The 13658-nt window shown below is 52.8% G+C and overlaps 1 protein-coding gene across 1 annotated transcript; it reads left to right on the forward strand.

Moving 5' to 3' along the window:
- Positions 1–1536: 1536 nt before the first annotated feature.
- Positions 1537–8426, forward strand: LOC131571424 (serine/threonine-protein kinase PAK 3-like). Its single transcript, XM_058824135.1, has 13 exons — positions 1537–1615; positions 2557–2594; positions 3033–3159; positions 3219–3230; positions 4130–4264; positions 4950–5013; positions 5647–5695; positions 6005–6117; positions 6376–6493; positions 7277–7376; positions 7648–7844; positions 7942–8079; positions 8325–8426. The coding sequence occupies exons 1-13, from the start codon at positions 1537–1539 to the stop codon at positions 8424–8426; spliced, it is 1272 nt and encodes a 423-aa protein (XP_058680118.1).
- Positions 8427–13658: the final 5232 nt, after the last annotated feature.

Raw genomic sequence — 13658 nt, forward strand, 5'->3', positions numbered from 1 at the left:
CTCCTGTGATCTAGACTTTGATTCCCATCTTGGCTCTGCCGAAGTGCAGAACAAATGTAATTTATTGCCTGCTAGTAGGATCTGCTAGCAAAGGTCACATTTAGAGCTAAGCATGATGCTTCTCTCCCTCCGTTGAATACACCTCTTTGTGTCAAGGCCTGGGGACTTCCAGGAGCACCTGGAAGCTCCTGCCAAGGACAAAAGTCTCACTCTTGCTGGTTTTGACACTGATTTGTTGGGAGGATTTTGATCTATGTCGACAGTGATCTACAGGAACTGGATCCTTGACACCAAGTGCCTTTAAGCAACATCTCTAAGCAGAGTGGGCAATGAAGTCCAGATACTAATGAGTTGTGGTTTGTTTTAACTCTGTCTAACATATGGTACACTATCCCAAAACATGTTATTTTTGAGTGCTTCAGGCATTGAAAACTTAGGTTTATTCTTGTCAACACTTTTCTTTCCTCTCTTCAGAAATCTGCATGTCCAGCTACTAATTTCTTTCTCAGCTTGTTGAAAAGTTACCAGTCAGACAAGACTTGTTTCTTGACCCAGAGATGGGGCAAGCGTCACCGTTAGGCCGGACGTGGCATACACACGTGATCAGGGTCCAAGAAGAAAAAGGTTTGTTTGTTTTATTCTGCATGTTCTCCAGCTTATACACTCTTAACAAAGCGTGATCTCAAGTCACTAACTACATCACAATAACTTCTTCTATCCATTGGTGCAAAGCAATTAACGTCAATACAACTGGCAAAAGTTTTACAGAAATTTATAAGGCACGTATGCACATCTACTTTGGCACCTAGTCTAGCATACGCAACTTTTCCTGAATCTCTTCTAATGGGTTTCCATGCTGACGGCCTTGTCTTCTTCCTTGCTATGGATACACTCAAAAACCATCAACTGCTATTTCTTCCATGAACTCAGCTTTGCTTGCAGGCCAGCTGTCAAGCCCCTCCATAGGTCAGCATGCACCCGCGTGCTCAAGGAGCAACTGCAGCCTACAATAGTCCTGGAAATTTATTATCTTTGCTTCGTTTGCCATCTAAATGTCACTGAAGAAGTTAGGCTTTCCAAACCAGCTAGGATGCCACCTAGAAGAAGCAGACTTGCTTTCAGTCAAAGCTTTTGGGACCAAGAGTCATGTTTGCTTGCATTGCTTGGATGCCGCTTGGATTGGCGCATTTTCTGAGTTCCCCTGGCATGCCTTGAGCACTGCCTTTGTGAGTGAGGAGAATTTCCCAGGCTTTTCTTTTGCATCAGCTGTACACAAGGTTGTCTTGCTGGGCACAAGAAAGCCACAGAGCAGCTGCCATTGTGAGGTCAAGCCAGAGGTGCCACGTCACAGTGCTGTCAGCACAGCGTTGTCCCGGTGCGCGCCAGGCCTGGTCGTCCAGAGCAGCTCTTCCGCTGGCTCCCTGCAGGAGGATCCTTGTGCTCAAGGAGCTCTCAGCAGACGGCCTGCACCCCGAGAGGAGTCTTGGCTTTCCCTTGGCTGGCACTCAGCGTGCAAACGCGCACAGCACTGCCAAAATGATTGGGCAAGTCTGTGCCGCCGTTTGCACCATCTTTTCTGTTGTCTATTCTGGCTACTACCTGACCCAGCTGACTCGTAAGTAAAGGTTTCTCCTGGGGCTGGCATTGCCCGACTTTTGCTTGGCTCTGCTCTTTATGCCGCAGCAGTGGCCCAGTTTCTTTGGGAACAAAATGGCCGTGAAGGTGCCACCGCTTTGGTCAATGTCCTGCCAGCAGCATCAGCTACAAAGGGGGCATCTGTACTGGGTAGCGCGTGCAGACTATTTGCCATGCAACCTGCAGCGGTTGCCTTCCCTCCCCGGGAGAGTGCGCGGCTGCGGAGTCTGTCATTTCCTCAGCTTGCTGCTTCAAGCAAGACAAGCTGCATATTGCAGACTCTGAGGGCAGATCCTCAGAAGTATTTCTACCAACTCAGTGGTTCTCTCCAGGAGTGAAGGAAAGCACCTTTTGCTCCATATTCTACCCCTTAGAGGCCTTGGCTGCATGACTTGAGCCTTTGATGCTGTGCCAAGACTGCGATTGCCTTGGCCATGCAGCACAAACTCCAGTGCAGGGAGGGTTTGCTGCTGAGCCCAGCAGCTGTTCCTGGGCTGCTTCAGCAGGGAGCTGCCACAGGGAAGGGACCCTTTGTGGAAGCTTTGCTGGGCTATCATCTTCAGCCAAGGGATGGGAATTAGGGCATGCAATTTGAAAGAATGTATATGGAAAATGCAGGAAAGGGAAGAGGGGAATGTAGCTTGAGCTGTTAGGCACAAGAGAAGCTCAAAGTTTTGAAGAGCAGCGGGCATTTCCAGCACCGTCTTCCTATTTCTCTCTTGGCAAAAGAGGCCCAAATGTAGCCAGAGGCTCCTCTAGCGTCCTTCTTGTTCTCTTGCTTGCTGTGGGAAAGAGCTGTTGCTCCTGGAGGCATGTTGGGAAAGGGAAATGCTCTGTGTTGGGACTGCCTTGTGCTGTGGGAGTGGCCAGCACAGGCACTTTTCTAAGGGCCTCTGCTTCCTTTTGCCTTGCTGGCTGCAGGTCACCTGACACGCGGATGGAGACAAGCCTGTCCTTTGGTGAGTGGCAAAGGAAGCTGAGACGTTGCTGGCGTGTGAGAATTGTGCAGCAATTCTGCCAGCTTGGCCTGTTGCAGCTGAGTGTGGAGTGCCGGCGTGGGAGGCTGAAGGAAAGGCCAGCTGCCCGGTGGCATCAGCAGTAGCAAAGGGAGCACTGGCTGTTTGCTGATTTTCCAGTGAAAAGCCTTTCAAGAGATGAAAGGCAAAAGGGACAGCTCCAAGGCATCTTGCTGCTTCTAGGCAGCAGGGAAGCTCAAATGCACAGCAAGATGGAGTAGCAGCTCGTTCAGCCAGCTTCCTCGGCTTTGCGTGACTCAGAGGCCCACTTGTATCAAAGTCTATGATTTGCCCTTCTTCTGGGTCCTTTCCCAGCTCAATAGAAAGCAGCTCCTAAGGCACTGGCTTTTGCCCATCTCTCTCACTTCTGTCTGCCTGCAGGGCACAACAGCAGGGTCAGCAGCTCCTCTGGCTGCCTCTGTCATTGAGGAAGAGGATGAAGAGGAGCAAAGGAAGATGAAGCCTTCAGCCGCTGTCCCTTCACAGCCTGAACTTGCAGAGCCAGTAAGTGACAGCTGAGCTTGGCACTGCCTTTGGCGCAGGGCCAGGCTACCCGTTTTGGAGCAGCCCTTGTTGCTCGTGGCTGAAGATGCTGGCAGCCGTGTGCCTGCTGTGACGTAGTGCGGCTTCAGGCAAGCTGGGGAGCCCTGGCCAATGGGTTCTGAAGTTTGACATTGAAGCTGGGATGCTGAGAGGGCGCCAGAGTGTCTCTTGGGATCAGACAGGAGGCAGCATTGAGTGACTCTCAGTGCAGGAGTCAGCCCCTTGTGCCCGTTGTCAGTGCAGGCTGCCTGTGGTCAGCGGACAGCGCGGCCCAAATACGCAGTTGACAGCCTTGCAGGGTACCTGGCAGACACTGGCCCCTGGAAGGGACCTGCTGTCTCCGTGGACTAATTAGCTTCAGGCTGTGCTTCACTTCCAGCCGGTCAGAGCAGAGTTTGGAGAGGAGAATCCTCGGCAGCCCTGCATTGTAAAAGGGCGGGTGGGTCTGGGCAGGGCTGGAAGGCGGCTCCCAAGGGCCGCTCTCTAAAGGCTGCCATAGAGAAGGGAAATCCGTGAAACAGATCAGAGAAGGGACACGCTGCGGGCTTCTGAGCAGACTGTTGCCTGCCAACTCCGGGCTGATTTCATTCCGGCCCAGGAAAAGACAGGAGGAGGAAAGCAGCGAGGCTCTGGGGCCCTGCTCTGATCTCTTTGTGGATTTGGCAGCCCCATCAATACCTTGTTGCCAGTGTCTTGCAGAAAAGCTGAACACGTGGAGCATGGAGGTGGTCGGGAGGGGCTGGATCCAAGTAGCCTTTGGGCTTCTCCCGAAGGTGCCTTTGAGAAGGGGACATGGGAACTGCTCCAGCTGGAGAGGCCTGGCCGTGGCTGGCAGCACCTTCCCAAGGCCTTGCTTTTGCTGTGCGCTTAGGGGGGGGCATGAGTGCCAGCCACCCTTCTGACGGGCAATCCTTTCTTGTCCCAGCGCAAGACAGGCTCTGCCATTCAACCTGGTGCCGCCGGACCAGCATGGCCTGCAGCAGCCAGCTCAAGCCCCGCTGCCGGCACTTCTTGCAGCAGCGCAGCCCAGCAGCCCGAGATGAGGGAAGAGCAGGGCCTGAAGACACTGAGTACGTCCGTCTGGTGCATTTCTTGTCTGCCAGAGCAGGGTCTTGTGCGAGTGTCTGGGTGTAGGCTGCGCCAGATGCTGGCCCTCAGTCTCAGAGGCACTTAGGCCTCTCTGCAGAAGGTGTTGTACTGCTCTGAGGAAGCGTGGCAGCACCCAGGGAGTCCCTGCTGCCTGTGAGGGCGGCTGGGCCTGGCTTGGCCCTGCCTGGGCTGCCTTCTGGGCCAAAGGCAAAAGCAGAGATTGTTTCTGCTTGAGCAGAAGGCTGGCACGTAGCAAGTGACTATTGCCCAGGGAGCTGTCTGGCCCCAGGTGTTTTCTGGCTCTGGTTCTTACTCCTCCTCCGGCCCAGACACTTTGTGCCCCTGGCAGTGGACCTGCCAGTGATGGTGGGTGTGACTGCGGAAGCAGCAAAGGCCCTTGCTTACCTCTTAGGGCCCCCTTCTTAAGGGCTCATCATTTTGGCTTATCGCGTGAGATGCTGCTCTTGAAAGAAATCAAGGCCTTCTTGGAAAGGCCACCTGATGAAAGGTGGAGAAGATGGCCCTCCCACTTGCTGGTCTCAGCAGCTGGAAGCCGCGGGACCGCAAAGGGCCCAGAGCTGCGGGCAGTGGGGCTGCCTTTGGGACGCTCTGGGCAGCGGCGTCTCTGTGTGCGAGTGAGCGGCCTGCACTGCTTTTGTCTTTCAGGGAGCATCGTGAGTCCGGGCCGGCCAACGGGCAAATACACGGCATTTGAGGAACTCGGGCGAGGGTAAGCGTGACGTCAGCTCATTTTACAAAAGTGTGGGCCAGGTCTTTGGCTGGTGCAATATCAAGCGTGAAGTCAGGCAAGCTCCAATCATGGTCAGGCTCCGGCTTGACCTCGTGTCGCCTGCCTGGACTGCTCGGTCAGAGCAATGCAAAGGCCTCATCAAAGACAAGTTGATGCTGGCAGTGTCTTGCTTGCAGCAGTGAGGAGCAGGAGCTGGGAGAAGCCCTGGCCCTACAGCTTTGTGGCCTGAAAGAGCACCTTGCCATCCAAGAAAGGTCAGATTGTCAAGGACAGTCTTCTGACTCAAATTGTTCTCCCTTTTTTGACACACACATGCATGCACACTTGCACAAGGAGAGAGTTCCCCTTAGGTTCTGAAATGACCTGGCAGGGTGTGCGCCTTGGAGATTTCCAGCGGCCCTTGGTCTTCATGCTGCACCTTAGTGTTCCCTTGGACAGCCTGCCCCGCATGGCAGAGGGCTCACGGGCTAACATGCTGTTGGCCGAAGAGATGCTGCAGCCAGGCATTTTTTCTAAGGAAGGCGTCCAGGCAGCCTGGGGAGATCTGCTGCCTGGGCTTGCTTTCACTGCCAGAGGGATAAAGGTCTCTTTCTGCTGCTTTTGTCTTTCTAGAGGGTTTGGAGCTGTTTATAAAGCCCTTGACACCAGCAGCGGACAACAGGTAAAGTGCCAAGAGCCCCACGCCATTTTGCAGCTCTGGAGCGCTTTGCCCGCTGCTGTGAGCTGTGCTTGGAGGTTTGGGTGGCAGCTCCATGTCTGCAGCAGGGGCTGTTCTTCTGAAATACAGTCTAGGCTCAGGGGGCAGAATGCATTTGGGATGGCTTTTGGTGCTTCTGCTAAGCTCTGCTGTCTAGTGACAAGGCACTTTGGCCCAGTGTGCTGCCTCATTGCACCAGCACTCGCTCCATGCTCCTTGTGATCTCGAGCGGGGTGCGTCTTGTCAAGGTACCGGTGGCCAATGTCATTGCAGGTGGCAATCAAGATCATGTCACTCGAGGAGGAGATGTCCGAGGAGCTGGCTGCCAATGAAATCCTGGCCATGAGGGACAACAGGAGTCCCAATATCGTTACCTACTTAGACAGGTTGGCATATTCTGGTGTCAATGTAGCTTTAGCTGGTGCAAGCGCAAAGAGACGATGCCCTTTGGTCGCTGGCAGAGAACAGAGCTGGGGATGATTTCTCTGCGTGTGTCCAGAGCGTGGGAGGAGGTGGAGCTGGTGTTCAATAGTCTCTTGTGGCACCCGTAGCTTGGAGAGCAGCTGCAAAAACCTGTCTCAGGCCCTGGGGTGACTGAGGCTATGCCCATTCTGTTGCTCCATGCCGTGGTTTTCTTCTTTCAGCTACCTGGTGGATGCGGAGCTCTGGCTGGCCATGGAGTTCATGGACGGCGGCACCTTGTTTGATGTGCTGAGGGCAGTGTACCTGGAGGAAGGACAGATAGGCGCTGTCTGTCGGGAGGTGAGGGATCCCGCTTGTGCTTGCCCAAGACTGCCCGGATGCTGCTTGTCAGCTGGAGCTTAAGGAGAGCCGAGATTTCTTGCTCTCACCTTTCTTTTGCTGCTGCTGCTGCTGCTGCTGCTGCTGCTGCTGCTGTCACGCCACACAGGAGAAGAAAGAGCATGGGAAGTGTACTGCCTGCCGGTGCCCTCGCACTCCTCAGGCTCTGTTCTTGCACTCTTCCATCCTGTCTGTCGTCTGGCCTTGGTGCTCGCTCACTGGCTCAATTTCTCTTTCTTCCTCTTCTCAGCTTTGCCTGGGAATGTTTGCCTGGAGCCTGTCTGTCTGTCCTACATTGCTTGCCACTGGAAGGCAGCATGCGGGTGGCAGAATTTCAAGCTAAGGGCAAAGAGCTGTCCTCAACTTCAAAGGCTAGCATTGCAGCCTGCATGGCGATGCATTGTGGAACAGCTCGAAGGTGCTGCTGTCACCAGCAGCTTCCTCTTCTGCTGCCACTAGGCTTCCCCAAAATTCTTTGCCGTGCCGCCTCCCAGCCAAAGGTGGCGCGCTTCCTACCCAAGGCCGGTGGAACTTTTGGGAGCCCAGACGCCTTTGCTTGGAAATCTAGAAAAAACTTCCAAGAGTGTTGAAGCAGCAAGCTCTTCATGGTGACAGCAGCGTGATGTTTTGCCCTCGCTCACAATTCCCTGAGAAAGCCGCCAATCCCCTTGAGCTCTTTCCTTGCGGGTGGGATGAAATCAGATCCTGCAGGTTAACTTTCCCTCCCTCCTTTTTCTCTCTCAGTGCCTGCAAGGACTGCATTTCCTTCATTCCCGCCAAGTCATCCACAGAGACATCAAAAGTTGCAACGTCCTGGTGGGCACGGACGGATCCGTCAAGTTGGGTGGGTATCCCTGCTGGGCTGCAGCACGTCCAGCATATGCCGTGCGCTTGCATTTTGGTGACGGCCACTGGGGCAGAAGCGCGGCTTGGCCAGTGCGTGAATCGTCAGGGTGTTTTTGAAGCGGCCGATGCCTTATTTGCCTGGCTCCAGGCACGTGGAAGGAGAGCTCAGCTGCTTTTTCAGTTAGATTCAGCATGGCCTGGTCAGGGCAATGGTTTTGGCTGCTTTGCCAGTGGTAGCTGGCTTTGACAGGCTTTGTTTTTGTCCTCAGGTGACTTTGGCCTCTGTGCTCAGCTCAGCCCTGAGCACAGCAAGCGCAGCTCCAGCGTCGGCACTCCCAGCTGGATGGCACCGGAGGTGGTGAGAGGAGAAGCCTACGGCCCCAAAGTGGACATCTGGTCCCTGGGGATCATGGGGCTGGAAATGGTGGAAGGGGAAGCTCCTTACCAGCGGGAAGCCCGTCTCCGGGTAAGGTGCAGCTTAGCAAGAGGGCTCTGTGTGGAGAGAGCTGTGTGTGGCTAGCAAAGGAGCAGGTGGAGTGTCCTCTTGCATCCATGTGCTGTAGGTTTTTGAACTGCTAGAAAGGAACGGGCCTCCAAAACTGCAGAACCCCAGGCACCACTCGGCTCTCCTGCGCGACTTCCTCCGCTGCTGCCTGCAGGCAGATGAGGACAGGCGCTGGTCTGCCCAGGAGCTCCTACAGGTAAGAAAAAGCAAAGGGGGAAAAAGCCCTGGCAGCTGAGGACACCTGCATGAAGGGATGAAGAGGAGGAGGAGTGTGGGCCACATGGCACAGAAAGCTGCCAGGACAGGAAGGCGCAGGGGGACATGCTGCCCTCAGCGCTCTTTGTGTGTCTTGCTGGTAGCCAGGGAATCCTGCTTGAGCCCGCGAGGATGTGATCCTTGGAAAGTAAGAGTTCCTTGCTTTGTTCTTTTTCCTCTGGGCAGCATCCCTTCGTGACCTCAGGCGATCCTGCCTCCAGCCTGGCTGCTCTGATCATCTCAGCCAAGCAAGTGCAGGAAGACTGGAGAGGAGACACCTGCGCCTGAGGAGGCCCTGATGCCCCGCCAGCCAAGAGGAGGGAAAAGGGGATGTGTCATCTTTAGGCAGAGCTTCAGCCATCCCCCGAGGTTGAAGAGGAGCTGTGCCGTAGCTAGGAAACATGATAGTGTAGATATTTGCTCAGTTTAGTTGTTAGGTTAGCTGTTAGGTTAGCTGTTAGGTTAGGTTGGGTTAGGTTAGCATTAGGTTGGATTAGATTAGGTTAGTTTAGGTTAGGTTAGGTTACGTTAGGTTAGGATAGGATAGGTTAGGTTAGGTTAGATATGTTGTTAGGTTCAATTTAAAGCTCTGTTGTTTTTCTTTCTGCAAAAGATGAAAATTGAAAAAAATTAGGAAATATAGGGATCAACTTTTAAGGACTATAGAACGTAGACAGCTTGGATAGTAGAGGATTGTTTAGCTTAGGATAGAGTGTTGTTAATTTAGGGAAGCTTTGAAGTAGAAATGAAAGAATTGTCATAATAAGAATTAAGCAGTGAGAGGAAAAGCTGGGCTGCAGCAGAACTGGAGCCTGCAGGCGCTCCGAGCTGTCAGCCTGAGCAGGCCACCTGCAGGACAGAATGATGAAGATGAAGAAGCAGCGAGGGGATACTTTGTTTCAGCCCGAGTGTCAATAAAAGTCGAAAATATCCAGAGTGTTGTAAGACTCCCTTCCTTGCCAGGCTGTAGCTAAGTGGACAGTCCCTTTCAGAGGCCCAAAGAACATAGTGAGGTAAGCAGCTTTGCTTACCTGAAGTGTGGCATGCCTGTGGGAAGCTGAGACACCTACAGGTAATGAACACCAGGTAATGAGCTGCCATTCAGGACAGCACTAGGAGGCAGATGTGCAGTCCTTTCTGGGCCTCTTGTCTTGATCAGATGTCAGGCTGATCAGCAGCAATCACCATTTTGTTGCCACCCTCCTCTCACTATGTCACCTGTGGGATGGAATGGCATTCTCACAGCGGCAGCATCTGGCATTTCCTCCCTGCTTCTCTTTTCCCCGCTTTTCACCCCAGACTCCCAGGGACCCTCTGGGCCAGCCTCATCCTCCACAGGGGTGTGCAACCACCAGGGCCTCCTGCAGAGCCCCATTCCCACTCTGCTGCCTCCTTGGCCTTTTCCCGCATCTGGGCCAGCCTGCTGTTGCCAGGTGTTGGAAACATGCACACAGCATAGCACACCTGTCATTGTGCAATTTGATGCAGGAGCCCCTGCTGAGCACGGCTCCCCACCCCGGCCCTTTTCCCACCCAGCTGTGGCTCCATTTCGCCTCCATCTGCTGGCATACCCACTGTGAGGGACTGCTCAGGGACTGGATGCTACTTGAATGTTGCCCACAGGCCGTATTTCCACGCCTCCCCATTCCTCCTACCCCTAAGGCTGCCTCAGCCGTCTGAACACATTTTTTCTTACTCTAATGGCTTCCTGTGCTTTACTTGATACTGTAAGCAGAAGTACACCGTTTTGATTGTCTTTCTTCTAGAATTAATAAAAATAAGTTTGAAGTACTCCTAGATTTTGCCATTGAAAACTTGAGGCAAGTGCACAAAGTAGAGAAGCTTTCTGTGCAGCTTTTCAGTTAATTTGAGGTCCCCTTACTCTTCACTCACTTTCAGCATATCTGTTGATTTTCCTTTGCTCTCATCTTTTAAGCTTCATCCCTTGTCTATCGATCTGCAAAAATAGCCTGTAAACCCAACGCAAATTTACTATCCTTTGTATTTTTCCTCTTCTGGAAAAGCTGAGGCTCGTGTGATCTTCTCCTGTGATCTAGATTTTGATTCCCATCTTGGCTCTGCCGAAGTGCAGAACAAATGTAATTTATTGCCTGCTAGTAGGATCTGCTAGCAAAGGTCACATTTAGAGCTAAGCATGATGCTTCTCTCCCTCCGTTGAATACACATCTTTGTGTCAAGGCCTGGGGACTTCCAGGAGCACCTGGAAGCTACTGCCAAGGACAAAAGTCTCACTCTTGCTGGTTTTGACACTGATTTGTTGGGAGGATTTTGATCTACGTCGACAGTGATCTACAGGAACTGGATCCTTGACACCAAGTGCCTTCAAGCAACATCTCTAAGCAGAGTGGGCAATGAAGTCCAGATACTAATGAGTTGTGGTTTGTTTTAACTCTGTCTAACATATGGTACACTATCCCAAAACATGTTATTTTTGAGTGTTTCAGGCATTGAAAACTTAGGTTTATTCTTGTCAACACTTTTCTTTCCTCTCTTCAGAAATCTGCATGTCCAGCTACTAATTTCTTTCTCAGCTTGTTGAAAAGTTACCAGTCAGACAAGACTTGTTTCTTGACCCAGAGATGGGGCAAGCGTCACCGTTAGGCCGGACGTGGCATACACACGTGATCAGGGTCCAAGAAGAAAAAGGTTTGTTTGTTTTATTCTGCATGTTCTCCAGCTTATACACTCTTAACAAAGCGTGATCTCAAGTCACTAACTACATCACAATAACTTCTTCTATCCATTGGTGCAAAGCAATTAACGTCAATACAACTGGCAAAAGTTTTACAGAAATTTATAAGGCACGTATGCACATCTACTTCGGCACCTAGTCTAGCATACGCAACTTTTCCTGAATCCCTTCTAATGGGTTTCCATGCTGACGGCCTTGTCTTCTTCCTTGCTATGGATACACTCAAAAACCATCAACTGCTATTTCTTCCATGAACTCAGCTTTGCTTGCAGGCCAGCTGTCAAGCCCCTCCATAGGTCAGGATGCACCCGCGTGCTCAAGGAGCAACTGCAGCCTACAATAGTCCTGGAAATTTATTATCTTTGCTTCGTTTGCCATCTAAATGTCACTGAAGAAGTTAGGCTTTCCAAACCAGCTAGGATGCCACCTAGAAGAAGCAGACTTGCTTTCAGTCAAAGCTTTTGGGACCAAGAGTCATGTTTGCTTGCATTGCTTGGATGCCGCTTGGATTGGCGCATTTTCTGAGTTCCCCTGGCATGCCTTGAGCACTGCCTTTGTGAGTGAGGAGAATTTCCCAGGCTTTTCTTTTGCATCAGCTGTACACAAGGTTGTCTTGCTGGGCACAAGAAAACCACAGAGCAGCTGCCATTGTGAGGTCAAGCCAGAGGTGCCACGTCACAGTGCTGTCAGCACAGCGTTGTCCCGGTGCGCGCCAGGCCTGGTCGTCCAGAGCAGCTCTTCCGCTGGCTCCCTGCAGGAGGATCCTTGTGCTCAAGGAGCTCTCAGCAGACGGCCTGCACCCCGAGAGGAGTCTTGGCTTTCCCTTGGCTGGCACTCAGCGTGCAAACGCGCACAGCACTGCCAAAATGATTGGGCAAGTCTGTGCCGCCGTTTGCACCATCTTTTCTGTTGTCTATTCTGGCTACTACCTGACCCAGCTGACTCGTAAGTAAAGGTTTCTCCTGGGGCTGGCATTGCCCGACTTTTGCTTGGCTCTGCTCTTTATGCCGCAGCAGTGGCCCAGTTTCTTTGGGAACAAAATGGCCGTGAAGGTGCCACTGCTTTGGTCAATGTCCTGCCAGCAGCATCAGCTACAAAGGGGGCATCTGTACTGGGTAGCGCGTGCAGACTATTTGCCATGCAACCTGCAGCGGTTGCCTTCCCTCCCCGGGAGAGTGCGCGGCTGCGGAGTCTGTCATTTCCTCAGCTTGCTGCTTCAAGCAAGACAAGCTGCATATTGCAGACTCTGAGGGCAGATCCTCAGAAGTATTTCTACCAACTCAGTGGTTCTCTCCAGGAGTGAAGGAAAGCACCTTTTGCTCCATATTCTACCCCTTAGAGGCCTTGGCTGCATGACTTGAGCCTTTGATGCTGTGCCAAGACTGCGATTGCCTTGGCCATGCAGCACAAACTCCAGTGCAGGGAGGGTTTGCTGCTGAGCCCAGCAGCTGTTCCTGGGCTGCTTCAGCAGGGAGCTGCCACAGGGAAGGGACCCTTTGTGGAAGCTTTGCTGGGCTATCATCTTCAGCCAAGGGATGGGAATTAGGGCATGCAATTTGAAAGAATGTATATGGAAAATGCAGGAAAGGGAAGAGGGGAATGTAGCTTGAGCTGTTAGGCACAAGAGAAGCTCAAAGTTTTGAAGAGCAGCGGGCATTTCCAGCACCGTCTTCCTATTTCTCTCTTGGCAAAAGAGGCCCAAATGTAGCCAGAGGCTCCTCTAGCGTCCTTCTTGTTCTCTTGCTTGCTGTGGGAAAGAGCTGTTGCTCCTGGAGGCATGTTGGGAAAGGGAAATGCTCTGTGTTGGGACTGCCTTGTGCTGTGGGAGTGGCCAGCACAGGCACTTTTCTAAGGGCCTCTGCTTCCTTTTGCCTTGCTGGCTGCAGGTCACCTGACACGCGGATGGAGACAAGCCTGTCCTTTGGTGAGTGGCAAAGGAAGCTGAGACGTTGCTGGCGTGTGAGAATTGTGCAGCAATTCTGCCAGCTTGGCCTGTTGCAGCTGAGTGTGGAGTGCCGGCGTGGGAGGCTGAAGGAAAGGCCAGCTGCCCGGTGGCATCAGCAGTAGCAAAGGGAGCACTGGCTGTTTGCTGATTTTCCAGTGAAAAGCCTTTCAAGAGATGAAAGGCAAAAGGGACAGCTCCAAGGCATCTTGCTGCTTCTAGGCAGCAGGGAAGCTCAAATGCACAGCAAGATGGAGTAGCAGCTCGTTCAGCCAGCTTCCTCGGCTTTGCGTGACTCAGAGGCCCACTTGTATCAAAGTCTATGATTTGCCCTTCTTCTGGGTCCTTTCCCAGCTCAATAGAAAGCAGCTCCTAAGGCACTGGCTTTTGCCCATCTCTCTCACTTCTGTCTGCCTGCAGGGCACAACAGCAGGGTCAGCAGCTCCTCTGGCTGCCTCTGTCATTGAGGAAGAGGATGAAGAGGAGCAAAGGAAGATGAAGCCTTCAGCCGCTGTCCCTTCACAGCCTGAACTTGCAGAGCCAGTAAGTGACAGCTGAGCTTGGCACTGCCTTTGGCGCAGGGCCAGGCTACCCGTTTTGGAGCAGCCCTTGTTGCTCGTGGCTGAAGATGCTGGCAGCCGTGTGCCTGCTGTGACGTAGTGCGGCTTCAGGCAAGCTGGGGAGCCCTGGCCAATGGGTTCTGAAGTTTGACATTGAAGCTGGGATGCTGAGAGGGCGCCAGAGTGTCTCTTGGGATCAGACAGGAGGCAGCATTGAGTGACTCTCAGTGCAGGAGTCAGCCCCTTGTGCCCGTTGTCAGTGCAGGCTGCCTGTGGTCAGCGGACAGCGCGGCCCAAATACGCAG

The sequence above is a fragment of the Ammospiza caudacuta genome, chromosome Z, assembly GCF_027887145.1.
Source record: "Ammospiza caudacuta isolate bAmmCau1 chromosome Z, bAmmCau1.pri, whole genome shotgun sequence".
Lineage (NCBI taxonomy): Eukaryota > Metazoa > Chordata > Aves > Passeriformes > Passerellidae > Ammospiza > Ammospiza caudacuta.